This window comes from Punica granatum, chromosome 6 (assembly GCF_007655135.1).
Source record: "Punica granatum isolate Tunisia-2019 chromosome 6, ASM765513v2, whole genome shotgun sequence".
Taxonomy (NCBI): domain Eukaryota; kingdom Viridiplantae; phylum Streptophyta; class Magnoliopsida; order Myrtales; family Lythraceae; genus Punica; species Punica granatum.
Window position 1 is genome coordinate 2,332,864 of NC_045132.1, and position 19,681 is coordinate 2,352,544.

The following is a 19,681-nucleotide window of genomic DNA, read 5'->3' on the forward strand; positions in this document are numbered from 1 at the left end:
TCTCAATTTCATCATAAATTTGGTATGTAATGAAAAAAATCATATGGTTTATCAAATGATGTGTAAATTTTGTGGGTCTCATGAAGTCTACGTAGGCAAATAAACGGCAAACTTAACAGAATGATAACAGGATGGCAAATTTGAGACGATTATCAAAACATGTGATTTTTTTATTACAAAACAAAATTTAGGACAAAACTGATACTTTTTACAAAACTTAGGTTTTTTTGTGTAATTTGCCCTTCATTATTTTGGGAAGTCATTGTCGGAATAATTGAGTTGAAAGTGAATGGGAAGACATGCATCCAAAGGGTAGGCGATACCTTTTTTTTTTTAGGGGAAAGGATATATTTTATGAATCAACAAATATAATATATATTAATTGACCACATGATACTGTCAACGCTTAACCCAATCACGACGCTGCTAGAGTCTATCCCAGCCATGACACTGCTGGTGTTTGTCCTGGCCATAGAACTATTGGGTAATAACATACCCTTTATTAAAACACCAACAAGGAAAACTAGCCGCACATCGTGCAAAAACCGATCACAATCGCATGATAATGCACAAATCAAACTCGATAACAGATCTTCCAATACTAACCAAGCACATGTACAATTTGAACAACTCATAAGCTCCTCTAAACGGAGACCGAAGGAAAATAGAATTGAACACGACCATAACATCGGACTACATTGGTAAATCGTTGAGGGTGAACGTCCGAGAGGCCAAAATTTTTAACTTGGGCTAGGGAAGAGAAAGCAATGACCATCAAGGGCTCTAGAATAATTGCGCTTGAGTCGGCTTGGTACGTCAAGGGTGACTTGAATCGATGCTGAGCTACAGGGGAATCGGATGGCAAAAGGTCGAGGTACAACGATGCATCGATGGTGAATCGGTTAGGTGGAGGACGAAGATTTGGGGCGGCAATGGAAAGCAGAGGTGGAGTGGATGTTGATTGACCGAGAAAGAAGAAGAGAAATGATCTTCGAGAGCACGGGATATATACTGCAAATATATATTTCTAAAATGAAGCAAATATAATTTATACATTCGGCTATATATATTAAATAAGAAAATATTGTGAATATATTTTTTCGACGAATAAATATTTCTTGATAAAAAATATGTAAATTTCCTTACTATATGGAAGATGATGTAGATTCATGAGAGAGCTCCGTTTCTTCTTTTTTTTATGACATGGCGGCGTGAGAATTTGGTTCGGACTTTATTTTCATATAGATATAGATATAGATGTGCGTGGGGACTTTTGTTTTTGGTAAGAAGCGGAGCCGAAACCCGATATATGTAGGGGACTTAGATAATGCTCTAAATTGCATGTAGAAATACATGGCAGGTTAAGCAAGACTTTTTCATTTTGTGATCTTTCACCCCTGTAGAATAGGAAGATTTCATTTCCATATTTAGCAACTAACGTAAATAATATATTTAATAGCGAAAGGCCCAACAATTTACACGTGGACGATCCTCTCTATCACCCGAAAGAGAAAAGATTAGTAATGCCCTAAAAGATATTTTTGGTCCTCAAATTTTGATAGTTTTACCATTTCCATTCAAAATTTTAATTTTTGTCTTCAGCTTTTGGGATGGTCCCATGTCCGAGTAGGCCCGTGAATTTTCCAACAAATGGTACTAGAATTAGGTTGTGAATATGCGTGAGTCTTCAACATGCCAAGCCCGTGTTCGAGTATGGCAGTATGCTCGTGGCAAGATGAGTGCCCATAGTTAGGGATGACAATTCGTGTCATGTCGTGTCGTGTTTACACGTGTCGTATCTAAACGGGATCGTGTCATCGAATTCATAATCCGTACACGACACAATTATTAAACGGGTCAAGTTTTATAAACACGAACACGACCCTTTATATCCGTGTCAACCCGAACACGATACGTTTAAACCTGTTTATTGAAACGTGTCATAATAGGTACACGTATTCATAAACGATGCGATTATAACCGGTTATCCGAACACGTTAACACGAACTGTTCAGGGTTACATGTAAGGATATTTTGGTAATTTTAATTACATAAATGGGTTAACAGGTTACACGATTAAACACGTCTAAGTAAACAGGTTTAATCGTGTATAATCGGGTTACACGGGTTCAACCCGGTAAGACACACTTATTAACCGTGTCTAAACGGGTTGAACCCTTTTAGACCGAATATCAAAAATACACAACCCGAACCGTTTAACTCCGTGTCGTATCCATGTCGTGTTATCGTGTCGTGTCAAATATTACCGGCCCTACCCATAATCCAGTGCGGAGCACCGAACGGGGCCCATTACTCGAGTATGGCAGTTGACCCGTAGTCGAGTTGGACTATTGTAGCCCAATGAGGGACCTTGTAGTAAGGGCGGGTTTATGGGCACGTGGTATGTGTAAGATTACACGTTGCCACGTGAGAATGGGTGTTGGGAATGAGGGCCAATGGTTTGTCCCACGTTGAAAACATGAGAAGAAATCTATGGGTATATAGGAGGCATAGGCCTAGCAACCTATTGACTTAAGTTTTTGAGTTGTGGATGAGCCCATATCCAAGTAGGCCCGTGGATTTTCCAACAAGATGGCATTTGGGTTTCTTTTTTCAATTTTTATAAATGCCAATACTGTAGAAATTCCTTAGGAAATTTGATTAAAAAATGCAAGAAGCATTCAAAGACTTGACCAACAAAGAAAGGAAAATGTTGAAAAATTAAAAATCAACGAATATTTTCGAAATAATAATTTCTCAAGATAAGAAGAGCTGATCGAGGAGAAAGGGAAAAGGTTGAAAAAATTAATGAACTTTTTTCGGTGAAAAGAATTAATCAATAACATAAATTTGCTAGGAAAAATCTGAAACGAAGGAACATATGCGGTAAACTAATGATATATGGAAAAGCTGCCCCATTATCCTCAGTAGTTTTAATGAGTAACAACTTGTATGGAAAAGCTCATGTACCCATGCAAAATGATATATCACATTGAGTAAACTGAGGAAATTTTGGTCACTAATTATATACCTGGTTTTAAGATTATCATGTCGTATATTCCAATTTATGGAAATGTACCTTAGACATGCTTTCTCGCAAAGCGCAATAGACGAACCTCTCGACTGCTTTCATTCACAATTTTGTCAATAATTTTTTCTTTACAAGTCCCGAACCTTCAAAACTGATAATTAATTCTGTCTTTCGGTTAGCACATAAAATCAAAATAACAAATAGATCATGTGGCACTTCAGACAATCAAATTTTTGCATTCCTTAATTCTTCTTGCAAGAAAAATTCCCTTGACAGAAACCACATATTAATACCAAATTATTCTCTAATTTATTCAATAGCAATTTCTCGAGTTCTATGACTATAAAAAAATTACTCGTGATGGAAATTTATAAAATGCTATAAAAAAACCGAAATTTGAAATGGGAATATATATATATATATATATGTGCAAATCTTCAAAGGGAATAGAATTGGCTAATTATAGGTACTCCTTAGGTGTTTGGCTCGTGATACTGTGGTCGAGAATCTCGGATTCCCGCCCACAATCCATGAACTTTCCTGCGTTTGACAGGAAAGTGGAGCCCGGGAATCCCACTTCGGGCTTTCCCGGGCTCCTAAATTTTCCCCGTCGACAATAAGGTGGAGTTGACGCTCTTGCCCCGTGCAAGAGCGCCAACTTCAATTTTTTTTATTTCAATATATATAATATATAAATATTAAATATATTTTATTTATATATACTTATATTTATATTTCATATAAATATTATATATTATATAAATACTATATATTATATATTTATATCAAATTTATGTAAATATTAATATAAACATATAACAAATACTTAAATATAAATATATTTAAAATTAAAAAATAATAAAATATAATGTATGGGTTATATTTGTAAAATTACTTTACTTTCTCATCGATTTATTTAATGTACCAAACGTACATAGTAATCTCACATCACCTTATACTTTTCCAAATACACAATAACTTATCAAACACAGTAATACCATATTCATTGTAATCTGATATTCCCAAGCATACTTTCTCTGCAATCTAACATTCCCTGTAATCTAACAATCGGCAAACCAAACTCCCCTTTACTAATAAATTAGGACCTCAATCTGGTAACATCACGTACAGAGAAAAAATTAGAATTGCACGGTAAAAGTTTTCATGATAAAATTATAACAATATATTTAACACTGCATTAGTACTTGAAAAGAATAAAATAATTCAATGTCAAAATTTTAATTTATGCATGTATTTAGTCACATAGAGACGCGCTTATTCACTTCATCTGCAATGACGAAATGTGCTCTTTTATACATAAAGGCACATCTTTTCTCTTCATCTATGCATATACAAGAGTGGCTAAGAGATGCGTGCTTCCATCGATGTGATACAATTCTCTTTTTATAATGCGTTTCAACTAATTTAATTAAAATTTTGGAATGTCTTCTTATTTTTATTTGGGTTGACTGCATCAATAATCATGAAATTTGCTTGATTTTTAAAATCTAGCATGAACCTTTTTTTTTTTTTTCAGAAATACATTGACGATCATTTGAGTATCAAATCTATCTTTCATCGATTTTTACATGACATTGCAATCGGTTGGTGAGATGATACTAGAAGAACATTAAACATTAAAAGTGAAATAAATTGCGTAAAAATCCAAAACAAAGAAAAATTCATAAAATTAAAGAAAAAATGAAATATAATATAAAAGTAGAAAAAAATTACAAATAAAAATTAGTATAATTCTGAAAAAATTTCAAAGAGCAAGGAAATTTAGAAATAAGGGTCGAACATAAATTCAAATAATTTTAAAAAATATCAATAAAATTCAAAGATTAATTACTTAACAGAAATCCATATATAATATATAAAACCCAAGACGCAAGATGTAGTTACGCCATATAACCCCGACTATATAATACTTAACTCATCGTTACATGACTTTTCAAATGAAGAACCTAATAAATTCTAAACAAAGATGCATGTATCTATGGATTTAAGTTAAATAAAATTTCCTAGATTTTATACATATCGGTCCAACGAATTTAGAAATTCTTCTCTACATTATATGTACCTAAGGATATAATTAGAGATCTTTTTAAAAAATTAAAAATTATCTTTGTAATTTAAAAGTTTTTCTCAAAATATGAAATGGTTTCCAATTAATTCAATGTACTACATGTCCTAAAATAGAACACAGAAAAATTCATTTTCTCCTCTACTTTTATTTCTCCCTACACCTTACCTTGATCCATATATCTCACACTCGGTACACTCTTACATATTTTAAATTTAAATTAAATTATTACTATTTCTATTATAATTTTTTTTATCCATAACATGTGTATATTATATAATATTTCTGGAATATAAATTTTTTGTGATCTTTTATTTACAGTAACAATCTCATACAAATTAAGTTAGTTCTTCCTATTCTAAATTTTAGTGGATAACTTTTCCTTTTATAGCAAAGCAACAATATATATATATATATATATATAAAAACAATACCACTTTTTTGTATGATTCAATTTTTTACAATTAAATCTTTCTTTCCTATATTACTTAGATTTACTATATTATCTATTTTAAACACATGAAAATTTTCAAAAATGCTATGCAATACGTGGTAATTGTATTTTGATAATTTTCAATTTAAGCTTTATTAATTTTTTATTTTATTCTCAATAAAACTCTAACATGTAATATTATATTAAAAATCGTAAATAAACATTTAAAATTTTAAAATGAAAACTTTTCTCAATTTAAAGATGTATTATAAGTTCCACAAAAAGTAATTAAAAATTGCATAAATTAAATAATCCTTACACCTCATACAAAGCGCGTGCATGTACCTAGTTTAAATTTAAAGAAAAACGAGGAAAAAAACGTAAGATTAATTTTGGATACATTCTTCGTTGACATCACGTGCGTTTTTACTAGTCCATATATAAGTTTAGCTTAATGAAACAACTTAATGACAGGCTGTTTAATGCAAGTTATTTAGTCAATGCTTAGAAGTTAGTGATAATAAGTATATATATAATTTATAATGAGCGAAAGGAGAACATAATCAGTCATCGGATCCCTCCTTGATCCTCCCTATTTGTTCCTACTCGAATTCAACATTTCGCCAAATACAAGAAACCTAAGGGCCCATTTTATAGTTCTCAACTTGGGGTGGTTTTGATAATTAGCGATTAAAAGAGTTTTACTTCTAAATAGGCCAATCCATTATGAATTTGAATGAGATGTTACCCATTAGACTTTCATAAGTGCATGTTTGGTCCGCAGCTTAGCACAGGTACATGGTCTTGGATGGAATATCATTCAATTCTTACTCTTAATTTCAAATCGAAAATGAGTGAATTATACTGCAATCTCTCTCAAATTAAAATTTCATTTCATTTCTTGCTACTTGGTTTGTATCTATCGACAAACAAAACAAAATATTTAATTGATAACTTTTTTCGCCACAATGTTAAATTGATAACTGTACTTTTGCTAAAATTTGCTTAGATTGATAAAAATCAATGTCAAAAATTTCGTTTAGATCAAGATTAAGTTCGATGCTTAACAAATAAAATATTACTACCAACTAATCAAAATAATATGCACTCACCTAATTGTTATTGTTTAGCGTGAAAAGTCCGAACTTTTTTTTTTTTTAAGGAGAGGAAGAATTGCTCCTTCTTCACCCTATCCAGACAAGAAAATTTTGTATAACATGTATATCACGCGTACAATTGTGTCATATGAGTTAACAATTTTTTTAACCAGTAGTTTGTCAAGCAATGTGAGTCAGTTCAAATGATTCAATGCTTGTTATCTTTAAAAGAAGTCACAGGTTCAAGTCTTGCAAATAAAGAAAATCCACTCTGAGAGAGTGTTAGTTGGGACTACCGAAGAAAAACAATAGTTTATCACATGCTTTATACCATTTATGCTGATATATTTAACAACCATTAGTTTATGATACGCGTCGCATGGTATACCCATTACCTAGCAGAGTTTGGCCAAACAAACATATAATTCAAAGACGATAATAAAAATTAAAATAGAAAAAGACCAGCAGGTCAATGCGGCTAAGGCTGGTCAATGTCGCTAAATTCAAACAAAGCACCTCGGCTTTCCCCGGCAGCCAAGTCAGTTCAATCATATCCTCGTCCTCAGCAAACGGCCCTTCATTCAGGGCCAAATAGCAATTGCAATATGAATGCCGAATTGCCGGCTTATCTTCTTGAGAGAAAGCTGTGGAACTTGAAGAAGCTTGTCGAAGATGAGAAGAGTGCATGCCGGTCGCTGATAGACCGCATCTCACAAGCCGTCAACATCCTGGAGCAGATCCGTAACTGTGCGAGGATCGCTAACCCTTGCCGATCAAGCAACTTGCTCCCAGAGAACGTGGATGAGATTTTGGCTACAATACGCTCATTGGACGATGCAACCGATAAGTTCCTGCTGGGCAGAGCAAAAGAATGCAACGGGCATTATCTGGTGGCTTGCTGGAGCAACAATTGCTTGGCCCGCCGGTTGGGATGGTTCAAGAAGGACAATTGAGCAGATATTTCCAGCTGCCACCATGGGTGCCCAGTGGAATAGTCCCCCTCTGCCCTTGCCTGACAGGCAACCCCCAGATGACTTGACAAACATCCGTCGACATTGCAGCTATAACTGTGATAATGGCAACAATCTGATGCCCACCCAAGATGAGGCTCGCCAAGGTATGTTCAATCGGTTGGTCTACTCAAAGGAAAGCCGTGTCCTTATCCTATATGGCAGGAGAGGCGCAGGCAAGACAACACTGATGAGGTATCTCTATGACCGAGGAGACATTATCAAAGATTACCCGTGCCGTGCTTGGGTTTCTATACACGAAAACCTCAGGTACAAGGACATTTTACTCGAAATGATAGGGCAGGTTGGCAAAAGCGGGACAGTAATAGACCATATGAAAGAGGAAGATAAGCTTGTTGTAGACCTTTTCAAATTGTTAAGCAGGTTTAACCGTTACCTGATAGTCTTGGATAATTGCACTCCCAAGATTTGGCCCAAGCTGATGGAATGCTTGCCGAACAAGGGCGACGGAAGCAGAGTCGTCATCACCACCTCCGAGCCAATACTCGGGTTTATGCAGAACCAGGGCAACATAAAACAGCGGGAGCCCACTTTCATGTCAGTCATAACGATAGATGAATTGAAGGCTCGTGAAAAGTGGAAATTTCTACTCGATCTGGTCAGGGAGAAGTCGTTAAATCAATATGACCAAGAACTGGAGGCCTGCATACAAGAGAGCTCACCACGGGCATCAGTTTTTCTGGCCGGAGCACTGAATACTCAATGGCAGGACAATGTTCAGCACTCTGTCGAATCAATTAAAGCTCGTGTGGAAGGAGCTTCCGACCGAAACCTGTCCCTAGAGGTGACCCTGAAATGGAGCTACCATAGCCTGCATCCTCTGGTCAAGGCCTCTTTCCTTTTCTTGAGCATCTTCCCCGAGGGAAGTGAGGTCCCATTGCGCAGAGTGCATTACCTGTGGCTTTCGGAAGGTTTCCTAGACAACGATGAAACGAACAGAGAATTGGCTCCACACCCGATGTCACCCAGACAGTTGGCCAGGGTGCTGTTTGGAATCTTAGTCAACAGAAAGTTGGTTGAGGTAACAAAGTGGAAGTTAGACGGGAGCCCAAAAATGTGCCGAATTCCAATCTCCGTGCACGATTTTGCCTCTGAAACATTGAAGAGCACGAGCCTTTTCAATGTCTATAACCATTCAGTGAACGGGGCGCCTTTGGAAGAGGGCTCCTGTGTCAGGAGGATGGTCAGCCACCAGGAGAGTGAAATCCCGAGGATGTCCATGCATCATCATCTCCGTGCATATGTGTCCTTCCACAAGAAAGCCGGAGGGAAACTAAATGAAGAGATCAATCTCCACTTGAAGACACTGACGGCGAAATGGAGCTTGCTGTTGTTGAAGCTGCTCGATCTGGAGAGCGTCTACAAGCCAAAGTTGCCCGACTCCATTGGGAAAATGCTTTATTTAAGGTTCCTGGGGTTAAGATCAACTCTACTCGATTCTATCCCAACTTCTATCAGTAAGCTGCAGTGCTTGGAGACCTTGGACCTGAAACACACAAACGTAACCAATCTACCCAGTTCCCTCGTCAAGTCCAAGCAGCTCCGACATCTTCACGCGAAAGAGGTACCGCTAGATGCCTTCATACCAGGGCTTTGTCAATACCATTGCCTTCCATGCGCTTGTGTTAACTGGCAGCAGTCTTCTTCAAACCTCGAGACCTTGACGGGCCTGTACATAGGCAGCAGCAATGTAGATGTAACCAGCAGCCATCTGTTGAGTAACCTACAGGAACTGGAGGTTACTTGCAATATACAGAAAACCACAGTCATTGAGCAACTCATCTCGGAAATGGTTTTCCTCCGGTCCTTGAAGTTGAACTCTACTGACACTGCCCATCAATACTCTTTCAACTTATCGGGCCACAGGAATCTAGAGAAGATATACTTGCGCTGCAAGTTAGAACGTGAAGGCAATCAGCAGGAACGGCCCCCTACTCGTGAGGGTGATCGTCCACCTCACCCACTTGAAGGTCGATTTCCTTTGGGGCTCAGGGAACTTACCTTGTCGATGTCTGCACTGGAAGAGGATCCCATGCCAATTCTCGGTGAGCTGGATTGCCTCGTTGTCCTCAAACTCTTTGCTAAATCCTACATGGGAACGGAAATGAAATGCAAGGGATTCCCTAGACTCCGCGTTTTGAAAGTGTGGAAGCTCCCTCAACTTGATCTGTTGACGATAGAGCCAAGGAGCATGCCCTGCCTCGAAGAAATGGAGATCAGAAGATGTCACAAAATGCAAAAGTTAGTCGGATCGGAGAATCTCCAAAGCACCATCAATGTGCTTGTATTATGCGACATGCCCAAAAAGTTCCGGGAGGAAGTCGAGAAACAGGAAATAATTCAGAAAACAACCATAAAACAAACCTCCGAAGAGTGTGATAACGTGAGTCATCTCCATTACTACAACCATCTGGATCATTAGTTAATATATCATTACAACATGTCTTCAGGAGCTTTATCATGATTAATTTTCTCCGTTTTTCTCCTCTCTTATTCCTCAGGAGGAAGAACCTGCACCAGCTCATCCTGCAGGTCAAGCGTAGCTGTAGAACTGCAGATATATCGAGCGGTGTGTTACTCAGCATCATCTGTTGAATTTTAACATCACGATCCACCACAAATCAAATGAACAATTTGGATTTGTGGGCGTACCGTGGTCTACTGAAGCTCGAATTGATACTTAAAAGCATGGGAGTGCTACTGCCGACTGAATCTTTACTCAGCATGGATCAATCGAGGAGTTCTTTCCCTTTCTCATTTGTGCTGTTCATCTTTCAGTTCAAAGAGTTTTTTCTCTGTTTTTCCTTCTTTTGTTTAATATGTGCACTGCCACTGTTAATATCGCTTGAGCATCGCTTGGTCCTGGTGAGGGCTGAGAAGGTGTTTTCAATGAGTTAGGAGTCCGTGCACTGTAATGTTGTACGTTGTTCTGTCTTATGTATTCATGGAGTAGAAAACCATGGAAACTAGCCGGGTTAAACCATGTTTAATGTTCTGGAGACAATTGCACACTCTTTTTTTTCCCTTTTTTTTTTCTTTTTTCCGGCGAACAAAGAACAAAAGCCTAAAATACAATTAAACTAACCAACATGGATTGGTTTAAGTGGTTCAGCACGTGCTCCGTTTAAGTAAGGTCTCGGGTTCGAGTTCTTGTGAATGCAGAAAATCTATATTGGGAAAACTTTACCCCTTAGTGGACCGACCCGGCTCGACTGGATTAGTCAAGGCTCAATTAGACTTCCGAATATTAGGGTTCATACCGAAAAGAAAAAATATATACTACACAAAAGCAGGATATGGCAGCCCAAAAGATATCGCTTAGTAAAAAGTTCTGGAGACTATTCGGTTGAGAGCCAAAATGTAGAATTCCCCAAGAGAATTAGAGGGACGTCCAAGCAAACCAATTTCCGCACACATTTCCTTCGGTATAGGTAGGAAGAACCCAAAGGCACCATTCTTGATCAATCAAAGCTCTGATAGAATAAACCAAGGGGGATATATACAGCAAACAATCCGCATGCTTCGTGATGAGACGCTGTTCAATTTCGGTTCTGAATCCACTTCTGCAATGATCTATCTGAAACTGAGAGCCCAAGCAATAACCACCCATGTCGTGCCGAGTGTCAAAAGGTTCTCGTGAAGGGAACATGTGCAGACTGGTTGGCGAACCAGGCCCTGCATGGCTGCACCTCCCGCTTGGCTGCCATGTCTTCAGTTCACCACCTGCTGAGATTGCAGCTCTCCTTCTTGGCCATGTCGCTAGGGCCTCATTACCCCGTCTTTCTTCTTCTTAGCTTACAATTATTCTTGTATTCAAGGCAAACTGTCTTCCTTTCTGCCGGGAAAAAAAATTACAATTTTTGGCTAAAATTATATAAATACATATTTCAGTTTTTTAAAAAACTTTTTTTTAATGGAGGTAATTTTCGTAAAAATCATGAATTCTCAATTCTCAATAAGCATTCGAACTTACATAATATCTATGACATGCGATACAAAAGATAATTTACAATTATTAATTACATTATAAGTCCAATATTTAAATCATATTGGGTCCGCTCACTCAATCTGTTTCATAATCTTGCAAAAAACTAAAATGAAAAAAAAAATTCTTTATGTTGTTATGTCTCAACAAATATATTGCTGTCTAGCAATTGAAAGTGTATGCAGCTGTAAGGTCAAGTTCATCCATCGATCCCATAGCATTCAGTAAGAAATGTATATAAAATGCACGGTGCATATAGTGTTCCGCGTATGATCCAATGTAAATTTCAAGCACCACTATTATGTTATATGGCGTTCATGGATAAGATCCACGAGCAATATAAGATCACTTGACATGACATTCATATTTTCCGAGAGAATTTTATGTATATTGTGTAACGTGATAAAATTGACGTGACTTGGCCAACAGGTACTGATAGACATATATTGTATTTATGAAAATGTTTTAAATAATTATTTCTTACAACAACATACTGGTATGAGAAATTAATAAAATTCTAGAGCGGATGCGAAAAATTGTCCCATGATTGGACGCTTAATTTTTTATTACATATAAATCCTTTGAGCATTAAAAGTACATTTTAACCTAGAAATATTTCAATTGCATCACAAATTAATCAGGCCACATCCGAACATCATGAACTTTTTCGATTGATGACGTGTCTTCATGACAAGTCACCACGTGTCCTAAAGGCTGACCCGGTTTAGTAGTGAATCGGCCAGTAAGTTAAAAAAAAAAAAGGAACAAAAATAGTTTTGAAACTGGACGAAGAAGATGGGGGGAGGAGGAGCCACCAGTCACCACAGCCCAAACAAGATCGCCGATGGCCTCTAGTGCCGCCGCCAACCTCGTCTGAGGGGGTGGTGGCCGGCACAGGGAAGCCACCACCCCCCTCCTCCCCCCATCTTCTTTTTCCTCGCAGAATTGCTTTTTTTTTCAACTTTATTTTATAAAAGACTTATTTTTAATAAATATCTATTAAAAAATATTTATATTACAAGAAATTTATTTAAAATATTTATTTTTCAACAAATTTTTCAACAAATTTTTATTGTTAAATATTTTTTACAATATCTTACAATTATTTTATAATATTTATTTTACAATTATTTTAGTAGTTGTAAATTACTAACTAGTTTTACTATTATTTTATTTTCATTATTATGTATTTGTAATTATTTCTAAAATTATTTTACTGTATTTCTAAAATTATTTTATTTGAAAAAAATTTATAATTTGCCAATTATCTTTTAACTTTATATATTTACAATTATTATTTCTATAATTATTTTATCTACAATTATTTTATTAATTGCAATTACAATTGATTTATTCTTACAATTACTGTATTTTTGAAATGATAGCTTGTAATAATTTGATTTATAAATATATAATTATTAAATTTTAAATTGACATATTAATGTCACATTATCCCAAATCAGTTTGGGCGGCCAATGAGGGTTGACGAGGCCAGTTGCAGCACCAACTTATGACCTTGAGGAAAAATAACAACCAAAGTTGATTGGCCAGCACCAACGCTATTATTGGCTCGGGAAAATAATAACAACTATCGTGAGAAACATTGCTTGCCTCCAACTTGCTCACAATGGTCATGGCACGCACACTGTGTCCTAATTTATATATCAAATACTACACATGTTTAACTATACAATATCAAAAATATAATAGTTGTGGTTGTATATAGTGTATACATGTAAGCTCGAGCCAATTATTATAAGCACTTGGGCCATTTAATAAAATATTATGAGTTTTGTTTTACCCACCAAAATAAATTTAGACTTATCATCCCTAACAGTTTGATTAGCCAATTAGCTCGAGCCAATTGTTTGAGGCCAACTTGTTTGTTGGTCCCCACCAAACAAGAAATCTTGTTCTCATTAATTTACAGAGAATATGTGTTTACATAGACGACATGAACGGGCCGAGCTCATTAAGAAACAACTGATGTAGGTATTTACATGACCCTATCAAGATATTTTGATAAATATTTAAATATACTAATATAGAATGTTAATGATGTACAATAACTACCAAGCTCTCCTGACATTCAGTCCACAATGGCCAAATCATTGTTTATTTTCTGAATCACGGTGCATAGAACATTGTGTATTTTTGCATAGTGAACAATTTATATTTGGAATTTCGTTCTTTCGAATGTCGATTCTCTTTAGCTTTTTATACTAAAGTGTATTATGGTCTAACATAATATATGAAATGGTTTGATTATTTCTTATACAATCTACTAGAGCGAAATGATCATCTAGAGCTAATCCAAACTACGCTCGCGATAATAGTTGGTTGGAAGGCATCGAACTGTTTGCTCATATCAAAATTTTTTTTCCTTTAGGATATTTGCTCATATCAGTTTCTTGTCAGGTTACTAATCCTACCTATTTTATTTATTATTTTACTTTATATATATATATATGTATGAAAACAAAGTCCGGGCCCGATTCTTACGCTACCACATCATTAAAAATAAGAAATGAAACTTTTTCGCTTTGCCACCCCATCAATTATGTATTAATGAAACTTTTATCATTAATTATGCAGTAGAAGGTCTATTATTTGCATATAACCTAAAAGAATATATATTATATACATTAGCTGCTACTCAGGAAATTTTTTATATTGTAGCAATCAAATTGTTATTCCTATATATTCTAGCAAAATATAGAGTTGGAAACCAATATTAATGAGGGTTTATAATATTTATAGAGTTGCCATTTGCATTATGGGCAAATATATTCTTATAATATTAACCATAATCAAAATTCCATTTCTATAATATTATTTGTTTATACAATCAAATATACTCTTATAATACTTATATTGTTTGTTTATTTATTTTTACTAATCTAACATTAAATATTCATAAGATTAGTAGAATATATAGATTATATTTTCTTCATTTTAGAATTATATATATTTGCAGTATATATCATTTGTTGAGACTTAGACTACTATTATCGATTATATATATGTAAAATATCCATTGGACCTATAAGCGATTGAGCCCATCTCTAACCCAAAAGCTCGAGCTGATAGATTGTAATACTCAATCTCTTATAAATCCATTGGATTCTTCTTAGTTTTTCCGTGTGGGATTTTTACTCTCAACACCCGCCCTCACGTGGCAACGTGTGGTTTTGATATTCACCTACACGTGCCACGTGGACTAGAACAACCCACCCTCAAGAACTAATTACGAGCCGGGACTGGACTTCCGTGCTCGGGAGGAGGGGGAACGACAATTGACAGTGAGGCCACGATTGGGCCGAACTAAGACGAGGCGGGTTTCTCTCCACACTCAGATTTCAAAGAGACCACGAGTTCCACACTCGGGCCAAACATGGGCGCACTTCGGCTGCCCATCGACAAAGAGACATTTCAACTGGCGTGATGTGAACCCACACACATGCGCGTGAAAGCGTAACCCGCTTTGATACCATGTAAAATATCCATTGGACCTATAAGCGATTGAGCCCATCTTTAACCCAAAAGCTCGAGCTGATAGATTGTAATACTCAATCTCTTATAAATTCATTGGATTCTTCTTAGTTTTTCCGTGTGGGATTTTTACTCTCAACAATATATGCCGTATATATCGTATAGTGGAACTTAGACTATTATTTCTTGAGATAAAAATTTCAAGAAAAATGAGTCTGGGCTGCCGATGAGGGTTGACAACGCTAGTTGGAGCACCGACTTATGACCTTGAGGAAAAATGACAACAAAAGTTGATTGGCCAGCACCGACGCTATTATTGGCTCAGGAAAATAATAACAACTATCGTGAGAAACATTGCTTGCCTCCAACTTGCTCACAATTGTCATGGCATGCACACAGTGGCCTAATTTATATATCAAATAATACACATGCTTAACTATACAATATCAAAATATAATAGTGCAATATGAATGAAATAGTTGTGGTTGTATATAGTATATACATGTAAGCTCGAGCCCATTATCAGAAGCACTTGGGCCATTTAATAAAATATTATGAGTTTTGTTTTACCCACCAAAATAAATTTAGACTTATCATCCCTAACAGTTTGATTAGCCAATTAGCTCGAGCCAATTGTTTGGGGCCAACTTGTTTGTTGGTCCCCACCAAACAATAAATCTTGTTCTTATTAATTTACGGAGAATATGTGTTTACAAAGACGACATGAATGGCCCAAGCTCAATAAGAAACAACTGATGTAGGTATATACATGACCCTATCAAGATATTTTGATAAATACACTAATATAGAATGTTAATGTTGTACAATAACTACCAAGCTCTCTTGACATTCAGTCCAAAATGGCCAAATCATTGTTTATTTTCTGAATCACGGTGCATAGAACATTGTGTATTTTTGCATAGTGAACAATTTGTATTTGGAATTTCGATCTTTCGAATGTCGATTCTCTTTAGCTTTTTATACTAAAGTGTATTATGATCTAACATAATATATGAAATGGTTTGATTATTTCTTATACGATCTACTAGAGCGAAATGATCATATAGAGCCAATCCAAAATACGCTCGCGATAATAGTTGGTTGGAAGGCATCGAACTGTTTGCTCATATCAAAAATTTTTTTCCGTAGGATACTTGCTGATATCAGTTTCTTGTCAGGTTACTAATCCTACCTATTTTATTTATTATTTTACTTTATATATATATATATATATGTGTATGAAAATAAAGTCTGAGCCCAATTCTTACGCTACTACATCATTAAAAATAAGAAATGAAACTTTCTCGCTTTGCCGCGCCATCAATTATGTATTAATGAAACTTTTTATCATTAATTATGCAGTGGAATGTCTATTATTTGCATATAACATAAAAGAATATATATTATATACATTAGCAGCTACTCAAGAAATTTTTTATATTGTAGCAATCAAATTGTTATTCATATATATTCTAGCAAAATATAGAGTTGGAAACCAATATTAATGAGGGTTTATAATATTTATAGAGTTGCCATTTGCGTTATGGGCAAATATATTCTTATAATATTAACCATAATCAAATTTCCATTTCTATAATATTATTTGTTTATAAGATCAAATATACTCTTATAATACTTACATTGTTTGTTTATTTATTTTTACTAATCTAACATTAAATATTCATAAGATTAGTAGAATATATAGATTATATTTTCTTCATTTTAGAATTATATATATTTGCAGTATATATCATTTGTTGAGACTTAGACTACTATTATCGATTATATATATGCTGTATATATCGTATAGTGGAACTTAGACTATTATTTCTTGAGATAAAAATTTCAAGAAAAATGAGTCTGGGCTCCCGATGAGGGTTGACAACGCTAGTTGGAGCACCGACTTATGACCTTGAGGAAAAATGACAACAAAAGTTGATTGGCCAGCACCGACGCTATTATTGGCTCAGGAAAATAATAACAACTATCGTGAGAAACATTGCTTGCCTCCAACTTGCTCACAATGGTCATGGCATGCACACAGTGGCCTAATTTATATATCAAATAATACACATGCTTAACTATACAATATCAAAATATAATAGTGCAATATGAATGAAATAGTTGTGGTTGTATATAGTATATACATGTAAGCTCGAGCCAATTATCAGAAGCACTTGGGCCATTTAATAAAATATTATGAGTTTTGTTTTACCCACCAAAATAAATTTAGACTTATCATCCCTAACAGTTTGATTAGCCAATTAGCTCGAGCCAATTGTTTGGGGCCAACTTGTTTGTTGGTCCCCACCAAACAAGAAATCTTGTTCTTATTAATTTACGGAGAATATGTGTTTACAAAGACGACATGAATGGCCCAAGCTCAATAAGAAACAACTGATGTAGGTATATACATGACCCTATCAAGATATTTTGATAAATACACTAATATAGATGTTAATGTTGTACAATAACTACCAAGCTCTCTTGACATTCAGTCCAAAATGGCCAAATCATTGTTTATTTTCTGAATCACGGTGCATAGAACATTGTGTATTTTTGCATAGTGAACAATTTATATTTGGAATTTCGATCTTTCGAATGTCGATTCTCTTTAGCTTTTTATACTAAAGTGTATTATGATCTAACATAATATATGAAATGGTTTGATTATTTCTTATACGATCTCCTAGAGCGAAATGATCATATAGAGCCAATCCAAAATACGCTCGCGATAATAGTTGGTTGGAAGGCATCGAACTGTTTGCTCATATCAAAATTTTTTTTCCGTAGGATACTTGCTGATATCAGTTTCTTGTCAGGTTACTAATCCTACCTATTTTATTTATTATTTTACTTTATGTGTGTATGAAAACAAAGTCCGAGCCCGATTCTTACGCTACTACATTATTAAAAATAAGAAATGAAACTTTCTCGCTTTGCCACGCCATCAATTATGTATTAATGAAACTTTTTATCATTAATTATGCAGTAGAATGTCTATTATTTGCATATAACATAAAAGAATATATATTATATACATTAGCAGCTACTCAAGAAATTTTTTATATTGTAGCAATCAAATTGTTATTCATATATATTCTAGCAAAATATAGAGTTGGAAACCAATATTAATGAGGGTTTATAATATTTATAGGGTTGCCATTTGCGTTATGGGCAAATATATTCTTATAATATTAACCATAATCAAATTTCCATTTCTATAATATTATTTGTTTATAAGATCAAATATACTCTTATAATACTTACATTGTTTGTTTATTTATTTTTACTAATCTAACATTAAATATTCATAAGATTAGTAGAATATATAGATTATATTTTCTTCATTTTAGAATTATATATATTTGCAATATATATCATTTATTGAGACTTAGACTACTATTATCGATTATATATATGCCGTATATATTGTATAGTGGAACTTAGACTATTATTTCCTGAGATAAAAAATTTCATTACACTGAAACTTTTATATTTAATAGGAAATTTTCAAATTAATCTATATGATATTTGCACTATATGTACTGTACATGTTTATTCGATATACTACCACCGATATCGTACATCAATTAGGTCGACTCGCAAGACTTCACCGGCATTTCACTAGGTTTCGTCAGGTTTTCTCAAAATCCATGGTGGTCAAATTCATATTTTTTTTCTCTATAAAAGTAATTTTTTTAGGATGTTATTTGGATGTAAGTTTGTTTGGTGGGTTTATTGCATAAATGTTTTTCTCTTTTGATCTATACCTTGATAGATTGTGAGGTGGTACAATCATATATTAAAAGAATTTGGATCGAAAGAACTAACAAAATTATCAATTTTGATAAGATTTTCCTTGATATGGAAGTATACTTTACGTATTTGACCAAGTATATTATTTTATTAATCAAAATTAATTTATTCTTTCTAATGAAATTAGGATTCATTGATGCATGTACGTATAAGAAAGTCTCAGATTGATCTGTTTTGGGCCTTACTTTAATAAAAAGCTTATATACAATTAATAAATTTTATCATCCAGTTGATGTTGAATTAAAGATATCGTTTTTTTTTAGTCGATATGAAGGTGTTTTTGTAATTTTTTGATATCCTTAACATTATACATTCGGTTTTAACTAAATTATATTTATGCATAACATGTAAAATTATTTAGATTAGTTGCAACCAAAAATTATTTCATTGCTCCCGCACAACGTGCGGGTCATCAACTAGTTTTTATAAGAGCAATATGAAATGATAATATTATTTTCTTGGACAATTTTGCCAATATGTACACGTCATTGTTTTTCAAATAGAACCGATAATAATCAATGTGAACTATGACTCTGTGTTTATTTGGTGTCTTTTGACGATGATACATGTTTCGTCGGTTCACACCATAAGGATTATTATTACAAAATAAACTCTTTCGCTTTAAAATTGGTTATGCCCTAAACTGTTATTTGCTCAAACTAACATATTAGTAAAGAAATATATCGTAACATATTCTAGGTCAATTA

At 34.5% G+C, this 19,681-nt stretch overlaps 1 protein-coding gene across 1 annotated transcript; it reads left to right on the forward strand.

Moving 5' to 3' along the window:
- Nucleotides 1–7,019: 7,019 nt before the first annotated feature.
- Nucleotides 7,020–10,669, forward strand: LOC116210406 (putative disease resistance RPP13-like protein 3). The gene is made up of 2 exons (XM_031544275.1): nt 7,020–10,061; nt 10,180–10,669. Exons 1-2 carry the CDS (start codon nt 7,449–7,451, stop codon nt 10,219–10,221), a joined length of 2,655 nt encoding a protein of 884 aa, XP_031400135.1. The 5' UTR covers nt 7,020–7,448; the 3' UTR covers nt 10,222–10,669.
- Nucleotides 10,670–19,681: the final 9,012 nt, after the last annotated feature.

What these genes read in the sequence shown, in the direction of transcription:
- LOC116210406 (XM_031544275.1), top strand. Translation starts at nt 7,449, where the DNA reads ATGAGATTTTGGCTACAATACGCTCATTGGACGATGCAACCGATAAGT. An exon ending in CCTCCGAAGAGTGTGATAAC is followed by an intron (nt 10,062 to 10,179) that starts GTGAGTCATCTC and finishes CTTATTCCTCAG; the next exon opens with GAGGAAGAACCTGCACCAGC.